Consider the following 17,059-nt stretch of genomic DNA (forward strand, 5'->3'; position numbering starts at 1 on the left):
AACAGACACCTCCCTAATTCACAGCAGCACAAGAAGGGGGAAGAGGTCCAGCACAATCAGACTTGCAAGATTCTGTTCTTATAGCCCATCTCAGTAAAAGCAGTTTTTGCCTTCCTATGGAATTGATTTCCTGGTCTCGTCGTCTTCGTGAGGCTGACAATGCTCCAAGCTGATGCTTCACTTTGTAGCATGTCCATGTCCTTTGATTTATTTACTTAAAATTGAAGCAATTGAATGATTGAAAACTGGTAGGGAAGAACAACTGGTAAATGCCAAGAGACTGTCAATTTCATGCAGGTACAGGTGGTCCCCGGGTTAAAAACGCCCAGGTTACAGATGACCCATCATTAAGAACAGAGCCTACTGTAGCAAAATTCGAGTTAAATACACAATGGTTAAAGTTAAGTACACAATGGTTTGACTTCATTACACAATACTACTTTTACAGTATTATTTGATAATATTGTTCCCACTTACATACAAATTCGACTTAAGGACAGATCTTGGGAACAGAACTTGTTCTAAACCTGGGGAATATCTGTATAGTATTCTGCCTGCTCGGGGCAGGGGGTTGGAGGGATAAATGTCCTTTCAACACAGCAGTGGGGAAAAGCTCTAACTCTGGTATAAAGCAAGTTTGGACAGCATTTGGGAGTCTGAAAGGAAGTAAACTTTGTCCTAATTGAAGTCCCTGATAAGAGACTCTTGCTGAGTTGAGAAAAAGAAGAGTCATCTAAGAAAGAATTACAGTCTTGCGGAAGGTGCCTGGGCAATGCTTTCTGCTAACTGACATTTACTTTGCACATATAATTCGAGGGCATGCCAAGATGACCTTTGAAATGTTGACGTTGTAACGAGCCAAAAGACCATTTTTAGGGGAAGAGCTCTTCCGCACACTTCTCGGCAGAAGGCCGCTTTGATGAATTTTTCCCTGCAACGAGGAGGAGGATTCTTAGAAGCAATATCTGCAGGGAGCGAGGAAGGGTTTTTAAAAAGCCAAGTTGGGGGCTCCAACTGTGACCTTGAAGCTCTGCACCATTTTTGGTGCATTGCTTGTGCAACATGTGTTAAAAGGGTCAAGCTTTTGATCATGCGGCCGCGGCTACCATCTTGACTTTCTTGACCACCTTCCTCGGAACGCTTCGGATCCTAAACCAAACAAACTTCGATTCTGCAATTCATAAGCTTAGCCTGTTTGTCAAGAACTCCAGTTTCAGTGCCTATGTCTTCTTTTTCCCCATAAAAAAATAAAACACTTTATTGTCGGGTGCTCTGGTCTTCTCTGAGCTCGGTTGTGTTCCTGCAGACGTTTCCTTACCTGACTAGGTAACCTCATCAGTTCATCGGGGAGTGGAGTGCTGGTTGCTAAGCAGTTAAGCGGGAAGCAGCAGCGGATAAAAACCCCATCCAAGGAGAAGCACATGAAAAAGATATTACCATTTTCTTTCCAGATCCCGTTTCCTGAAAGTGAGGAATGCAGCGCTGATGATTCAACGGAACTGGAGGGGCTACAACTGTCGACGAAACTACGAGGCTGTAAGTATGTCGCTGAGATCCTATCTTTTGCCTTCGGCTGCTAACATATCTTTTTTACAGAACAGCAGTGTTGCTCAACCTTGGCATCTTTAAGATGGGTGGACTTCAACTCCCAGAATTCCCCAGCCAGCCATGCTGGCTGGGGAATTCTGGGAGTTGAAGTCCACCCATCTTAAAGTTGCCGAAGTTGAGAGACACTGCTGTAGAGACTGAACCTGGTACAGTCTGCATATAGAGCAGGACTCTGCCACTAAACATGATCTAATCATCTTGGGTCTCCACCTCCAGACATACTTCAATTTTGTTTAAAGTAGTGGAGTGTAGCTTAGTGGAGTGGAGTGGAGCAGGGTGAAGTGTAATTTAGTGGAGTGGAGTTCACTTTAGTGTAATTTAGTCTAGTAATTTAGTGGAGTGTGGTTCAGTTTAGTTCAGGGTACTTTAGTGTAGTCTAGTCTAGTCTAGCCTCATCTAGTGTAGCCTGTTTTCCCCACTGAGACTCTCAAAAGCTTCCAAGGAGTAGGTCAGACCTTTGCCTGCATCTCTGGTCAGTTGATTGATGGTACTGAAAGTTGCTGAGTTTGTTAATGTCCTTCTTAAAAATGTGGTGGCCATAACTACAGGTAGACCTTGCTTAATGACTGCCCCGTTTAGCAGTCTATTCAAAGTTACGAGGGCACTGAAAAAGTAACTTTACGACTGGTCCTCGCACTTACGACAGTCACAGTGTCCCCACAGTCACACGATCGCTATTTGTGTACTTCACAGCCTGCTTCCAACAAGCAGGCAGTAAAATTACAAGTCGCAGTTACATGATGTCTTGCTTAACAACCACAGGTGATTCGGTTAACAATTGCAGCAGAAGTGAGGTTGTAAGCCCATTGTGGTCACATGATGTTTTGCTTAGCAACTGCATCGCTTAGTGATGGAATTGCCAGTCCCAATTGCAGTTGTTAAGCGAGGACTACCTGTATGTGCAATTTGAGGAGTAGAGAGGAGTGATAACATCTCTTGAGCTTACATGATTCTTCTCTTGGGACATCTTACCATTGCATCTGCTTTTTTTGCTGCTGCATCACACTCCTGGTTCATGTTCAGCTTGTCATCCTCTGTTCCTCAGATCCTTTTAATATGTGCTGCTACCAAGGATGGTCTCTCTCCTGTCCCCACCCCACACAGAGATAGATTTATCAGTTACATCTCGCTTGGCCCCCCAGTTTCACACGTCCCAAACGCTGGCTCCCTCTCTTTTGTAATTGGGCCTTCTTTTCTAGATGAGAATCGGCTTCCTCAGGCTACAAGCCCTCTACCGTTCCCGCAAACTCCACCGGCAGTACCACATGGCTCGCCAGCGCATCATCGAGTTCCAGGCAAGGTGCCGGGGGTTCCTGGTGCGCCGCGCCTTTCGCCATCGCCTCTGGGCAGTCTTGACCATCCAGGCATATGGAAGAGGAATGATTGCCCGCCGACTCTATAAGCGCCTGAAGGGGGAGGTAAGAGTTGCTTGCAGAACCCCTAAAGGTCCCACAAGGACTGGGGTGGGAACGGTAGCAGGCAACCACGCGTACCTCTGTTCTTCATGGGATGAAAGCGTGCTGCACTGGGAATGGATTTACCAATCCAAACTGTCATCTGAAGAAGGGGTATCAAAGAACAGGTCTTCTGGCTTTTTTTTCCTTTCCTTTTTCTTTCCCCCATTTTTATTTTATTATTTTATTCTTCTCCCCTCCCCTCTTTTTTTCTTGTAGTTTGTTAATGTAACCTTACAATAAAGTAGAATTAGTCCATCTGGTCATACTTCCTGTCTGGATCACCTCGTTAGGCTGACATCAGTCTTGCAAGACTGAAAGGACATCTCTCCCCTGTAGCCTTTGCAGCCCAAGAAACTAGGGAGGGTCCCTTCTGAGATGCTTGCCATGCCCCCATTCCTGCTGCGGGCTCAGCTGCCTCTTATCCAACCAGGGAACCCCTGGGGGCAGCTCTTTCTTCCCAAGGTCATTCCCACTTTTCAAACTTTGCAACTTTAAGATGTGTGAACTTCAACTCCCAGAGTTCTCCAGCCAACATGCTGGCTGGAGAATTCTGGGAGTTGAAGTCCACACATCTTAACATTGCTGAGGTTGAGAAACACTGACCTAGGTTCTTGGGAAGAACTTGATGTGAATGAAAGCCAACACCAGGTAAAGAATTGGCAACTGTGATTTCACACTGCTGTGTATAATAATACACTTTGTACATTTCCAATGTCCATCTAGTTTCCCCCTAACTTTGAACCGTTGAACAGTTTCATCCACCTCCCAGCCAACATGAGAGGCTGGTTTGTAAAATAAATACATGGATCCCCTAGCGCTAATGTTGCATTTCTTTTTGTAGTATCACCGACGTCTGGAGGCAGAAAAACTACGTCTGCTGGAAGAGGAGCGGCTGAGGAAGGAAATGAGTGCAAAGAAGGCCAAGGAGGAAGCAGAAAAAAAACATCAAGTAGGTCCATAGAATCATAGGTTGGAAGGGATCTTGGAGGTCTATTAGTCCAACCCCCTGCCCAGGATAGGAATCCTCAGGCCATCCCAGACAAATGGATGTCCAACCTTTGATGACCTCCAGTGATGGAGCATCCATGACTCCAGGAGGGAGACTGTTCCACTGCTTTGTGGCTCTCACAGTCAGGAAATTCCTCCTTAGTTCAAGTTTGGAGCCCTCTTCCTGTCTTACCCTCAGGTGCTAGGGAGAATAAATCTACCCCCTATTCCCTGTGACACCCCTAGCTTGACAACCTCTATCTCCATTGGCTTTGCTTTTCAGGTTGACACCATCTTTTTAAGCCCAATTCACATATAGTTGGAGGGATGTCACATTGGGGTAGGAATTCTGGGGTCTGGGGTCCCAACATAGTTGGAGGGTTAGTGAGTAGGATTGCAGTTTGCAGCTGAGAAAAGCAGTTTCATTTTTTCAGCTGGCATGCAGGAAGAAGCTTTTCTCTAAAATCCAATACAGGTTGTCCTCGCTGGGCGACCACAATGGGGACCGGCCACTCGGTTGTTCAGCAAAGTGATTGCTAAGTGAAACCGTGACCATGCTTACGATCTTCAGCTTTCCTTTGCTTTACAGACCTGTGAAGGTCGTAAAGGTGAGGATTGGTTGCACAGTTCCTTTTTCATCACAGTTATGACAGTAAATGGTCACTAAATGAGGCTAAACGAAGACGACCTAAGCGCGTTTTGGCTCTTGCAGAATCTGAACTTCCTTAAACGTCCCAGCTCTTATTTTCCAGGTGCCCCATATGCAGTTTGTATTTGTCCTGGGAGGGAAAATTTTTATCTTTAAACCTTCCAAAATTCAAAAGAAAACTTCCCCTGTAAGAGGTTTTCCCTTAATTAGCCCTCAGCATCAACCCACAAGCAACAGGTTGCATAAGACCCGCAGCCCCAGTTCCAGCCCACCACCAAAACTTTGCCTCAAGCAAAAGAATTCCAGCAGTGCAATTCTCTTCCTGGGAAACAATCATTAAAATTGGAGCTCGTCCCCTACCGTTTGGATGATATGTACTTGTGACCTTTGGTAGCATATATCACGCCCCTGATATATGGCATGAAGCTAGGTTGTTTGCTTTCACACACATCACGCATCCTTCCTGGCTTCTGCTGCTTTAATACCACTGGAAGCTTCTCATTCATCTTGACCAAGACAGACATTATCTGGGATATATTCCATGAAAAGAGTAAAGTGCTAGGATGTGTGGAAACAAACTGGGATAATCTAGGCACGGGCCACCTTTTGCTAAGAAGGTTGGACGTGGTTGGACCTGATTGATGCTTAGAGGGGAGACCACTAAGAAATCCCACGCTTGTTGGCTCAGCTGAGAAGTTGGGGCTGTACCGGTGCAGCCACAACAAAGGCTTATCTTCTAAGTCCCACCAGAGGACATTGCTTCACAGCTGGGACCTGAAGTCAGCCCACGTGGCCAGATCTTACTGCCCTTCTGATGAGACATGGTTGGCCTGGTCTTGCAAGGTTCAACAAGAAGCTCTTCATCTTCTTTGACACCTTTGCACCCCTTTGATCTTCCCTTTCCTCACTGTCATTCTTTCTAGTTGCGCCTGGCCCAGCTGGCTCGGGAAGATGCTGAAAGAGAAATCAAAGAAAAAGAGGAAGCTCGGCAGAAGAAGGAGCTGCTGCAGAAAATGGAGAAGGCTCGGAACGAGCCTGTGAATGACTCGGACATGGTGGACAAAATGTTTGGATTCCTGGGAACGACGGCATCTTTGCCGGGGCAGGAAGGACAAGCACCCGACGGCTTTGAGGTAAGCAAGTCTGGGAGATTGTGGGGAGGTTGGGAAAGTACCTGGAGAAATGCTAGACATAAACAACCAACAGATGTGGAAGGAGTTGGCCAGTAGCTTATTGCGCAAACAGCTGCTCAGTCTAGGTTGCAGAAAGTCCAGGAAGAAAAGTTTCAAAACTTTCAAAGAAAATGAATGCCCCAATTCATTTATTTATTCGATTTAGAGGCCACCCAACTCCACAAGGTTCTGGGTGGCTTATATTAAAAACAAGAATATAATAAAAACACGAGAACAATGATCATGACAACAAAGATCATGCACCTCTAGAAGAAAGAAGATACCTAACTGAATAAAATCCTACTGGAACTTGACACTGTGCTACTCCAAGATCTAGGGGAACAGCCAATTTTTCAATGTCTTTTTGAACATCATTGAGGGAGCCATACAGATCTCTGGGGGGACGCTGTTCCAGAGGGCAGGGACTAATAAAAGAGCGCTGAAGGTTCATCTCACAGTTTCCAAGGTCTTGTGTTAAAAGCATGTTATTGGGGTCTGTTTGATTCTTGCTTTCTTGATTGTGCCCTGCTGTGGACTTGTCAGCAAGACGAAAAGTGGTGCCATATTTAACGTGGTGATTGGGCACCTAGTGAGTTCCAAATGCTTTTGACCAAATATACCAAATATACTCAACTTAACTACTCTTTTAGCCTGTTGAGGAAGTGGAGGGAGGCTTTCTCCAACCTGGATGTCCTCCAGAATTCAAAATTATCAGCAGTGGTCATGCCGGCTCAGCAGTCTTGGAGGTTGTAGGCTGCACATCTGGAAAATATCCAGATAGGGGAGGCTCCATTAGAGAAACACCATGCCTGATTCTGGCTGTAAAAGAAGAAATAACATAATAGGTACAGATTCCAGCCAAGATTGAGTTAGATACCCATGGGGCCTGCTGATCAGGGCCCTTCAAAAGGGGGCTGCATTGTGCTGTTTGCAAACCTCTGCCCCATAAATTAGACAGTCCACATGGCCTTTTTGGTGCAGGTCTTCATTACATCCAGATGATTCCTACTCCCGTAGTGTTTGATAAAACCCAAAATAATCTTTGTGAGACATTGCAAGCATTAAAAGGGTTTAGTTTGGTTGATGCCAAAATGGTCTGTTTTCTAAGAGTGGTGTTTTATAAAAGGACTGCTTAAGAATACTACCACGTTGGTTTTGTTGTGACTGATGGCAAGCCCATTGTCTCTGAAATGAAAGCCTTGCATCACCTTCTCAGACCCACTTCAGATGAAGACAGGGTGGCCATGTCATCTGCATACAGCAAACCACAAACAGGTCTAGTGGCCAACGTAGGACAGCAGAACTCTGATCTTGGCAGGGTTTACGCTGAAGAATTTGTCAATGTTAAAAAAGAATAGGTGCTAAATGCCGCCTTATTTCACCCCTTTCTGAATGGATAAAGAGGGGGAAAGTAGGGGGTGGCCTTCAGCGCCACATCAAACCTGCATTGTGTTGTCCTCAAGAAGTTTCATGATTAAAGTAAGGAGGCTCCAATCAATGGAAGAGATGGTCATCTTTTTCCCACAGCCTGTTCCTGGGAATTGAAATGCTGCTTCAGATTTTTTGAAAGCAAATATAAAATTCTCCATGATGACAGTGGGGTGTTTCTCTCCTAGATATTGAAGGATTGTGTGTGATCTAGAGTTGACCTGCTTTCCCGAAAGTTGGGCTTGTTCTGCCAAAATCAGACCCAGTGCATTCAGTCCTCCAATATCTAAGAGGGATGACTGGCAAAAGCTTGCTTACAATAAATCAGCAGATTGACTGGGAATACATTTACAAGTTTTTTTTGTTCCCTCTTTTAATCTAGCAGGAGAGGGATAGAACAGCAATAGGTTTCGGAGAAAGGCAAATCTCTAAAAGGATGTCGCACCACAAGTGTGTGTTCTTTATTGTTCCAGAATCAGTTCCCAGAGAGGTGGTGGTGGGCTCCCTAGATGTGTTTGTGAACTAACAGCCATCCATGGAGGATATTTTAATTTGAATTCCTGGCCTGAGCAAGGAGTTGGCCTTAACTGACCCTTCCAACTTGAGATTCTATGCTTCTGTGCAAAACTTTGAGCTGAGTCAAATCTCTGGTGGGTTTTCTGCAGGATCTTGAAAGAGCTGGAAAGGTGCTGGAAGAAGATGACCTAGATATGGTGCTACCTTTGCCCGAGGAAGAAGAAGAGGACTTATCTGAATATAAATTTGCAAAATTTGCTGCCACGTACTTCCAGGGCACAACCACACACACGTATATACGCCGACCTCTCAAACAACCTCTGTTGTACCACGAGGATGAAGGAGACCAGTTGGTGAGTCTCCTTGAACAGCTTGGGAGAGGATGAACGGGCAGGTTGTGGAGACCAGTCTCTGGCTTTTTATTTGGCTCTTGTGAGCCTAGCTAACCAGCAGAGAACAGTATAATCAAGGGCTCTGGCATTTGAGGAGCTCCTGATACGTTTGAGGGAAGAAGATAGGTAGGAGACCCAGTGTCCGTCTCAATGCCATAAAAGGTGGCCATTTTCCCTCAGTTCCCTCAGCAATGTTACCCTTCTCTCAAGTGTTTTCCTCAATAAATCAATGTACAAGTGTAGTGTTTTTGACTCATTTGATAAACTGGGTTCTCTTTATCTAGTTTTAGGACTTGTATGGGGAACAGATCATGATTTAGGTCATATTTATGCAGAAATGTTGAAATTTCAAAAGGGATCCCCAACTTTTAAGCACCACTGTAAGGAAAACGTTTCTGACAGGAGGATGTCTATAACAGTGGCATGGTCTCCCTACACAAGTTGTGGGTTCTCCATCTCTAGAAGTTTTTAAGAAGAGGCTGGACAGCTACCTCTGGTGGAGGATCTGTGTGGTCCCTTCCAACACCCCAATTCTGTTATGTCCTTTCCCACAAAACCAGGCAGCCCTCGCGGTATGGATTACCATCCTTCGCTTCATGGGGGACCTCCCTGAACCCAAATATCACACCGCAATGAGCGATGGCAGCGAGAAGATCCCAGTCATGACCAAAATTTATGAGACCCTGGGGAAGAAGACCTACAAGAAGGAACTCCAGGCCCTTCAAAGCGAAGGAGAGGTAAGGAGGAATTTTAGGATTTTTAACTTCCTCCCAAAGTGTCTCTACTAGACTTGGGGGGGGGGTGTGAAAAAATTGAGGAACCCCCCAGGAGCAAAAGGTGGATTTTCCCTGGCTGTGACTGTACTCACAACTGATAAATTGGGGGATAAATTGGGGGATAAATTGGGGGATAAATTGGGGGATTTATACTCCATGTTGATAGTAACAAGATGACACACTATGACGTCTACTAGTTCCAGGGCTGGATCATGCCAACGGATGACTTAAATACAACTCAACAATGGTGCCCCTCAGCCCTTCCATTGTTTAACTTACAAGACATTCAGGCTCAGCAAGTGTTGGAGGTGAAATAAAAAATTAAAATTTCAGTTTTCTTCCAGGCCAGACACAACTATATTATATATAACTTTTTAAAAAAAAAATTGTATTTATTTGACAGTAAATAACAGTAAGCCATATAAGCAAATTATTTAAGTCACTAGAGCCACAGGACAAAATGCAAAACGTTGAACCCTTTTTAATGCACTGTTTAATAAAAGTGTTATAAGGGGAAGAATGCAGATACAAAAATGCACTGAGAGTTATTTTTAATCAACCTCTCAAAGGGTAGAAGGCAAAATACAGTCTGGTATTATCTCTGTTGAAATGATGTGATCTCGAGCGCATATTTTTCCATTCTGAAAATCCTTCCCACCAAACTGTGAGTCCTCCCCCATGCCAAAGAAAAAGGTTTTTTTTTTAAACAATGCAGATTAAAGTCAAACATGGCAGAGAAGGACAATTGCAAAAAAAACTGACTGAAGTTGAGTGTGGCGGGGCAAGAGGGAAGGGCATGGTTACTAGGGGAAAAATCTCTGTGGTACCCCTCTTCCCTTGATGCCCGAAGTGCCAGCTTATTTGGCTTAATGGTATCCGGAAGCTACAGCTTGTGCAAAACACAGCGGTGCAGGCAGTTTTGAATGCCCCCAGGGTGGCACCTATAACACCTGGTTGCCAGTTTGCTTCCAGGTCCAATTCAAGGTGTTGGTTATCACCTTTAAAACCCTCCATGCCACAGGACCAGGTTATCTGAGGAGCCGTCTCACCCCCATTATATCCGCCTGCCCCACTCGGTCTGGCAGAAGGGGCATGTTGCGGACCCTGCCAGTCAAGGAATTTCAGCTGGTGGGGTCTAGCAACAGGGCCTTTTCTGACGTGGCCCCTGCCCTGAGGAACAGCTGAGGTGTGGGCTGCCCCCACTCTCCTGGACTTCCAGATGGCCTGGGGGCCCAATGGGGGCCCGTATTGTTGGAATTGGCTGGTGGGCTAATCAGTACTGCTCCCCCCCCATCATCTTGAATTGTATATAGGCTTTTTATATAGTTACTAGTTATTTTAATATGGATATTTATATTTTTATTGTTTCTGATTTTAATTGTGAGCCTCCCAGAGTCGCCCTCTGGGGAAGATGGGTGGCATATACATTTAATAAATAAAATAAAATAAATAAATAAATGTTCAGGGCTGGCCCGTTCTCAGCTGGATGGCCCACATCCCGACTCAGCCCTGGGATCAACCTAAGCTGTGGTTCTTCTTGACCCTGAGACATTTCTTTTCCAGAGTGCGCATCTAGATGGCCCTAAGAAGAGCAGCGTGCGACAGAAACTAGTCTCCCTGACCCTCAAGAAAAAATCAAAGTTAACCGAAGAGGTGAGTGACCCTTCTTGGCCACTTGCAAACTCCTGTCACCCATAAGCCACCAGCCAGCCCTCTGACCGCAGCCTGAGAAGAGGAACTTCTAACTATCTCCAAGTTAGCGCTCTACAACTGGGTTGCTAGAACTGTCATTGCAACAAGTTAGGAAAAAAATGGGTAAAAACTTGGGAATGTTTAGAGCAGTGTTTCCCAACCTTGAAGATGTATGGACTTCAACTCCCAGAATTCCCCAGCCAGCATGGCTGGCTGGGGAATTCTGGGAGTTGAAGTCCACACATCTTCAAGCTGCCAAGGTTGAGAAACACTGGTTTAGAACCATGTTCCCCAACCTGAGTAGACTTTCCCAGAATTACCAAGCCAGCACAGTCATTACTGAGAAGTCTGGGAGTTGAAGTCCACACCTCTAGAAGTTACCCAGGTTGAGAAATATTAATTGGGAATGAATGGCTGTACAGCAGAGATGAGGATCCTAGAGTTGAAGTACATCTCCCAGCATCCTTCAAAAGAGAATGATAGAGGGCAAGGTAAGGTCTGGAAATTCCTTAAGGTCATCTAGTCCAACCCCTTGCTCAGGGCAGGCATCTCAGCTACATTTATGTTTATATTTATGTTTAGGCTCAATGTTTCCCAGCTGCCTATCTTTTAATTTTGATAATGTTTGCTATTGTTTTTATTCCATTTACATTCTGTTCGCCTCCCAGGATCCCTGTTTGAGATGGGTGGCCATATAAATTGGATAAATAAATAAATCTACTACAGGTAGTCCTCACTGAACAACCACAATAGGGACCGGAAAATTAGTTGTTAAGCAGGGCAGTTGTTAAGCAAATCAGACCCGATTTTACGACCTTTTTTGCAGCAGTCATTAAGTGAATCACTGTGGTCATTAAGCGAATCACATGGTCGTTAAGCAAATTGTGTGGTTCCCCATTGATTTTGTTTGCCGGAAGCTGGCTGGGAAGGTCGCAAATGGCAATCGCGTGATCCTGGGACGGTGTGACCATCGTAAAGGCAAGCTGGTTGCCAAGCGCCCTGATCGTGAACCCATGACCGTGTGGGTGGTGGGATGGTCGTAAGTCACTTTTTTTAGCACCATTGTAACTTCAAATGGTCACTAAACGAATGGTTGTTAAGCAAGGACCACCTGTACTACAGCAGCCCCAAGAGATGGCCTTCCGGCCTTTGCCTGGGCATCTTCAGCAAAAGAGAACTCACCCCCGCCCAAGGCAGGCTGTTCCACTGATGACTGGCTCTTAGCAATAGGGAATTTTAATTTCTTGTCCTTTAAACCCACGGTTCCTTGTCCCTTCTGATTGTGGAAGCTGGGAGTTGCACTCCAGCTGCAGCCGAAGAGCTACGGCTCTCCAGCCCAGCTCTGTAGCCTGATTCCAGATAGATTGAGAAGAGGGCGAAGAATGAATCCTCCTCAGGTTCCTGCTTGCCTTGGGTTGGGGGGGGGACTGACGCCAGATTGGCCTATTTCACAAACTGCACCTGTGCCCTGTTGCTTTCTCAGGTGACCAAGCGCCTTCACGATGGCGAGTCCACCGTCCAGGGGAACAGCATGCTAGAGGACCGCCCGACCTCCAATTTGGAGAAACTCCATTTCATTATTGGTAACGGCATCCTGAGGCCAACCTTAAGGTTAGAGATCAGACGAAAAAGCAGAAATGTTCGGTGGGCGCATTGAGGACATGTACTCTACTCCGAAACAACAGCATCTAAAGTCCATAACAGGAGGGTCCATGGGGAGGGGTCAAAAAAGTCAACAGGCAGCCATGGTGGTGTGATTGAAGCTCTGCTTGCTTCTTATGAGCAATGCTGGGCTTTGATTGCATGGTTGTGGTGCCATCTTGCCTTTTTTGACTTCGTCCCTGTGGACACCCCTGGTTTTCCACTACATGTCAGCGGGTTTAGAGCACAGCTTCTTCCAATATTTGGCAAATGGATTTTGTTAGCAGGTGAAATTGGGGCATCTCATTCAAGTGGACTTTTCTTCTTCTTGTGGCAGAGATGAAATTTACTGCCAAATCTGCAAACAGCTGACCCAAAACCCTTCCAAAAACAGCCACGCCAGAGGATGGATCCTGGTGTCCTTATGTGTGGGCTGCTTTTCCCCTTCTGAGAAATTTGTCAAGGTAAACCAAGGATGGGCCACCTTCTTGGCCCGAGTGATGGGGACATCTTTGGGGAAAATACTTTGGCTTCCAAGAACCTCCAAGAGCGGGTCTGGGTGGGAGAGGCTAAACACGTTCCATCTTTCTTTGCATTTTGGAGGAGATGGAGGCTTAAGGGTGGAAGTTGCAATTTGTGGTGGCATCAACAGAGGTATGGTGCTAAGATCAAGAGAAGAAGTTGCTCCTATTTTGTGTTGGGCACACCTCACCTAGAATATTGGATCCAGGGTTGGGCACCCCATTGTAGGAAGGATATGGGCAAACTGGAACACGTGCAGAGGAGTCCAGCCAAGATGGTGGGACCTGGAAGGAAAAACGTGTGAGGAACTTTGGGGATGTTCAGCTTGGAGAAGACTGCAAGGAGAGAGAGAAGAGAGTTGTCTTCAAGCATCTGAAGGGCTGCCAGGGGGAAGATGGGACGGAATTCCTCAGAGTAGTCTAGAAGACAAGAAACGAGGAGTTAAATTTCAAGGAAGTAGATTTTGGGGGAAGGACCAAGACTGCCTTGGATTCCCTTGGAAGGTGATGGGATCTCCATTTTTTTTGGACCTGTCAGAAGAGGCTGGATGGCCCTCTGTGAGGGATGCTGTAGTGGTGGATTCCTGCCCTGGGCAGGGGGTTGGACTAGCTCAGTGTTGTCCAAACTTGGCCACTTTAAGATGAGTGGACTTCAACTCCCAGAATTCCCCAGCCAGCCATGCTGGCTGGGGAATTCTGGGAGTTGAAGTCCGCACATCTTAAAGTGGCCAAGTTTGAAAAACACTGGACTACATGATCTCCAAAGCTCTTTAGTGGCCCTTATATTCTATGATTCAATGCTTTTTTGTAACCCAATGGCTTATGATATCTATTCTCAGTTTTATTTTTCTGTAAAACACCAGTAAAAACAATCACCCTGCCCAAACCGAACCATTTTGCCACTGAATTTGACAGCATGGTCTGGGGTTGATTGGAGGGCCACCAAACAAGGTTGTGAGCAGGTTGGTGGCCATGAAAGGCTACGGGTTACCTACTGGGGAGACCCAAGTTCAAGTCCACCCTCAGCCCTAAAGATCAGTCCCTTTCTTTCAGACCAGCCTACCTCACAGGGTGGTGGTTGGGGTGGAAGAAACAGAGGAGGCCATGCTATCTCTGCTGTTGTGTATTCCTGGAAGGAAGCCAAGATATAAATCTAATGAAGATATAGACTAAATAACGGTGCAGTTTTCTGATTTTGTTTTCCAAAAGTAACAGCCACTGCTAAAGTTTTCACGCTGGTCTTGTATCTTCACCACAGTATTTAAGGAACTTCATCATCGGGGGTCCCCCAGGGTATGCTCCTTACTGTGAAGAGAGGCTCAGAAGGACGTTTGTCAATGGGACCAGGACGCAGCCCCCAAGCTGGCTGGAGCTTCAGGTAGCCCTTTTGAAGGCGTGCGGTGGGCACGCTCACAAAATGGTGGGCACGGGCCGTTTGGAAATGACCATCGGCCAGACGACAGAACGCTAAGGTTCTTCCCTACCATCCCAAGGACGCCCTCAACCCCCACAACTAACTTTTGCCTTTTGGGGGAGTGGGTGGGTGCTCTTCCTATTCCCAGTCTTGGCAATAAAACAAAGCTGTGTTTGGGCTGGCCCTTTGCTCTGCCACAAGTCAGATCTCCACTTTTGTTTGGAACTAAAGAATCTTGGGGGGAAAAACCTAAAGTTGCATAGGGCAGGGAGCTCTAAACAACAACAACAAAAAAAGCAAAATTATGTTTGGTCCCCCCTAATGACATCAATATATCAGCAGACCCTGAAAAGCCAAAATAATACTGTTTAAACGAGAAAAATGCAGGTGAGTTCCTCATAAAAGAATGGAAAAATGCATGATTAACTATCCGCTTTGTGGGACCATGTCAAGGAAAGATTATAAACCCAGGAATTATAATAATCCAGGGATTATAACCCAGGGATTATAAATCCAGATTATAAACCCAGGGATTATAATAATCCAGGGATTATGACCCAGGGATTATAAATCCATATTATAAACCCAGGAATTATAATAATCCATGGATTATAACCCAGGGATTATAAATCCAGATTATAAACCCAGGGATTATAATAATCCAGGGATTATGACCCAGGGATTATAAATCCATATTATAAACCCAGGAATTATAATAATCCATGGATTATAACCCAGGGATTATAAATCCAGATTATAAACCCAGGGATTATAATAATCCAGGGGTTATGACCCAGGGATTATAAATCCAGATTATAAACCCAGGGATTATAATAATCCAGGGATTATGGCCCAGGGATTATAAATCCAGGGATTCCCAATTCTGCTGGTTGTTATTATTTTAATCATTCCTGCCCTCTTGATTTGATCTTTGCCAAATGAATTCAGACCTGTTGTACTTACTCTGTGAGTAAGTAAGCAATCAAAATCCAAGCTGTAAAAGATACCAAACATTCTCCGCAAAGATCCATGCAACGGGTTGGAAAAATTCATGTTTCTGGATTTGTCTCATGTATTCTCATATATTTTGAGTTCTGGTTTGTCACCGATAACGGTCGGCAGCAAGGTTTGCTGCTCAGGGTGTACAAGAAAACTACCACAGATTCATGTGCTCAGCGATGGAAGAACCATGACATTCCCATAGTGGAGGAATGGATGGTGAAAATGTCAGAATTTGCTGAGCTGGCAAAACTGACCTGTCTGGTCAGAGAAAAAACAACAAAAGCTTTTTTAAAAGACTGGAAACCTTATATGGACTTTTGCTGAAAGAAGAAAAAAATGAAATGGTGATTTATGGGTTTGAAGATTAAAATAGATGTGGATTAAGTGAGGGGCTGAACGGATTTGTATAACCTCTAAGAAGGAGGAGGAAATATAGTATAAGATTGTAATTATCTGTGGAAGAGAAGGTCAGAAGCCATTATATTTCCTAACTGTAGTTTCTTATCTTGTTTCTTTTCCTGCACTTTTTTCCTTTTCTTTCTTTTTCTTTAGATTTGTCTTTTACTTTATGTGAAATTCTTAGTAAATATAATTAAAGGAAGAAAACTACCACAGACTCAGTGAGAGAAACACATTTCATCGCACCACGGCCAGGCAAAAATGAGCAAGCGGTTGTGTCGTTCAGCCCTCCGAAATTCAAACCTGAAAAGCATATCTTTCCTGTTTGAATTTCAGAGTGCTGAAAATCAAGCCAAGATCTCTCTCTTTTGGAGAGTTGCATTTGAAAAAGTGGGTGCTCAAGAAAGGGATCTGCAAAATATTCTATCCGGGAGCATTTTTCATTTAGAAAAATTTGATAGAACTAAATAATGCATGCAAAATCACCCTCTGGGGGAGATGGGCGGCATAGACATTTAATACAAATAAATAAATAAATAAATAAATAAATAAATAAATAAATAAATTAAATTAAATTAAATTAAATTAAATTAAATTAAAATAAAATAAAATAAAATAAAATAAAATAAAATAAAATAAAATAAAGTAGGAACTCAACACCAGCCCAGATTTTGACTGATCCAAACGCAGCTTCAGGTCGTAATTGTCTCTTGCTGCCTAGCGCATTGACAGACTTGCTTTCCTCTTACAGGCGACCAAATCCAAAAAGCCGATCATGCTTCCCGTCACGTTTATGGACGGCACAACCAAGACCTTGCTAACCGACTCGGCCACCACAGCGAAGGAGCTGTGCAGCTCGTTGGCCGAGAAGATAAGTCTGAGGGACCACTTTGGGTTCTCCCTTTACATCGCGCTCTTTGACAAGGTAGGACAGGATGATGGGAGGAAAGACCTGAACTTAAAGGCGTCGCTTCCGGAATTGGACTTAGAATGGAGCTGCCCAGCCGTGTAAAACCCAAATTGTGCTGGATTGGCCAGTTTGCTGCTTTTGACCTTCAAAGCCTACATGGTGGGCTTGCAGGAATCCTTCTCCACGGAGAACCGATCCATCTTGTGTCCTCCTCCTGGTTGGGAATGCTTAGTGTCCCCCACAGAAGGGAGAGGAGAAATAGGGGTACTCGAAGTCAGGGCTCTTTTGTGGTGGCCCCCATTTTATGGAACAAGCGTCCCCTGTGGGTCTGGCTGGTGCCAAGCCTGGCATCGCCCTGTAAGGCTGCTAAAATAGAATTCTTCCGCAGGGCATTTCAAGTACGACGTGTTGCTGGGATCAATTACATTGGCATCTGTGGTTGCGGTTTTATTGATTTTATTGTCTCACGCGGTCCCTCGGCGGATTGTTTGAACT

General features: G+C 45.0%; 1 protein-coding gene across 1 annotated transcript in view; it reads left to right on the top strand.

The window, feature by feature from the left end:
- Window positions 1-17,059, top strand: part of MYO7A (myosin VIIA) — a 90,709-nt gene that overhangs the window by 44,586 nt on the left and 29,064 nt on the right. The window contains exons 20-30 of the mRNA XM_088140887.1: window positions 1,452-1,536; window positions 2,808-3,026; window positions 3,907-4,014; window positions 5,625-5,834; window positions 7,967-8,170; window positions 8,770-8,946; window positions 10,549-10,638; window positions 12,161-12,288; window positions 12,656-12,782; window positions 14,098-14,217; window positions 16,406-16,579. Coding sequence (XP_087997013.1) covers window positions 1,452-1,536; window positions 2,808-3,026; window positions 3,907-4,014; window positions 5,625-5,834; window positions 7,967-8,170; window positions 8,770-8,946; window positions 10,549-10,638; window positions 12,161-12,288; window positions 12,656-12,782; window positions 14,098-14,217; window positions 16,406-16,579 — 1,642 coding nt within the window. The remainder of the gene's footprint in view (window positions 1-1,451; window positions 1,537-2,807; window positions 3,027-3,906; window positions 4,015-5,624; window positions 5,835-7,966; window positions 8,171-8,769; window positions 8,947-10,548; window positions 10,639-12,160; window positions 12,289-12,655; window positions 12,783-14,097; window positions 14,218-16,405; window positions 16,580-17,059) is intronic.

This window comes from Python bivittatus, unplaced genomic scaffold (genome assembly GCF_059951505.1).
Source record: "Python bivittatus isolate LINGU-HERP-01145 unplaced genomic scaffold, Pbiv_v1 ctg000340_np1212, whole genome shotgun sequence".
Lineage (NCBI taxonomy): Eukaryota > Metazoa > Chordata > Lepidosauria > Squamata > Pythonidae > Python > Python bivittatus.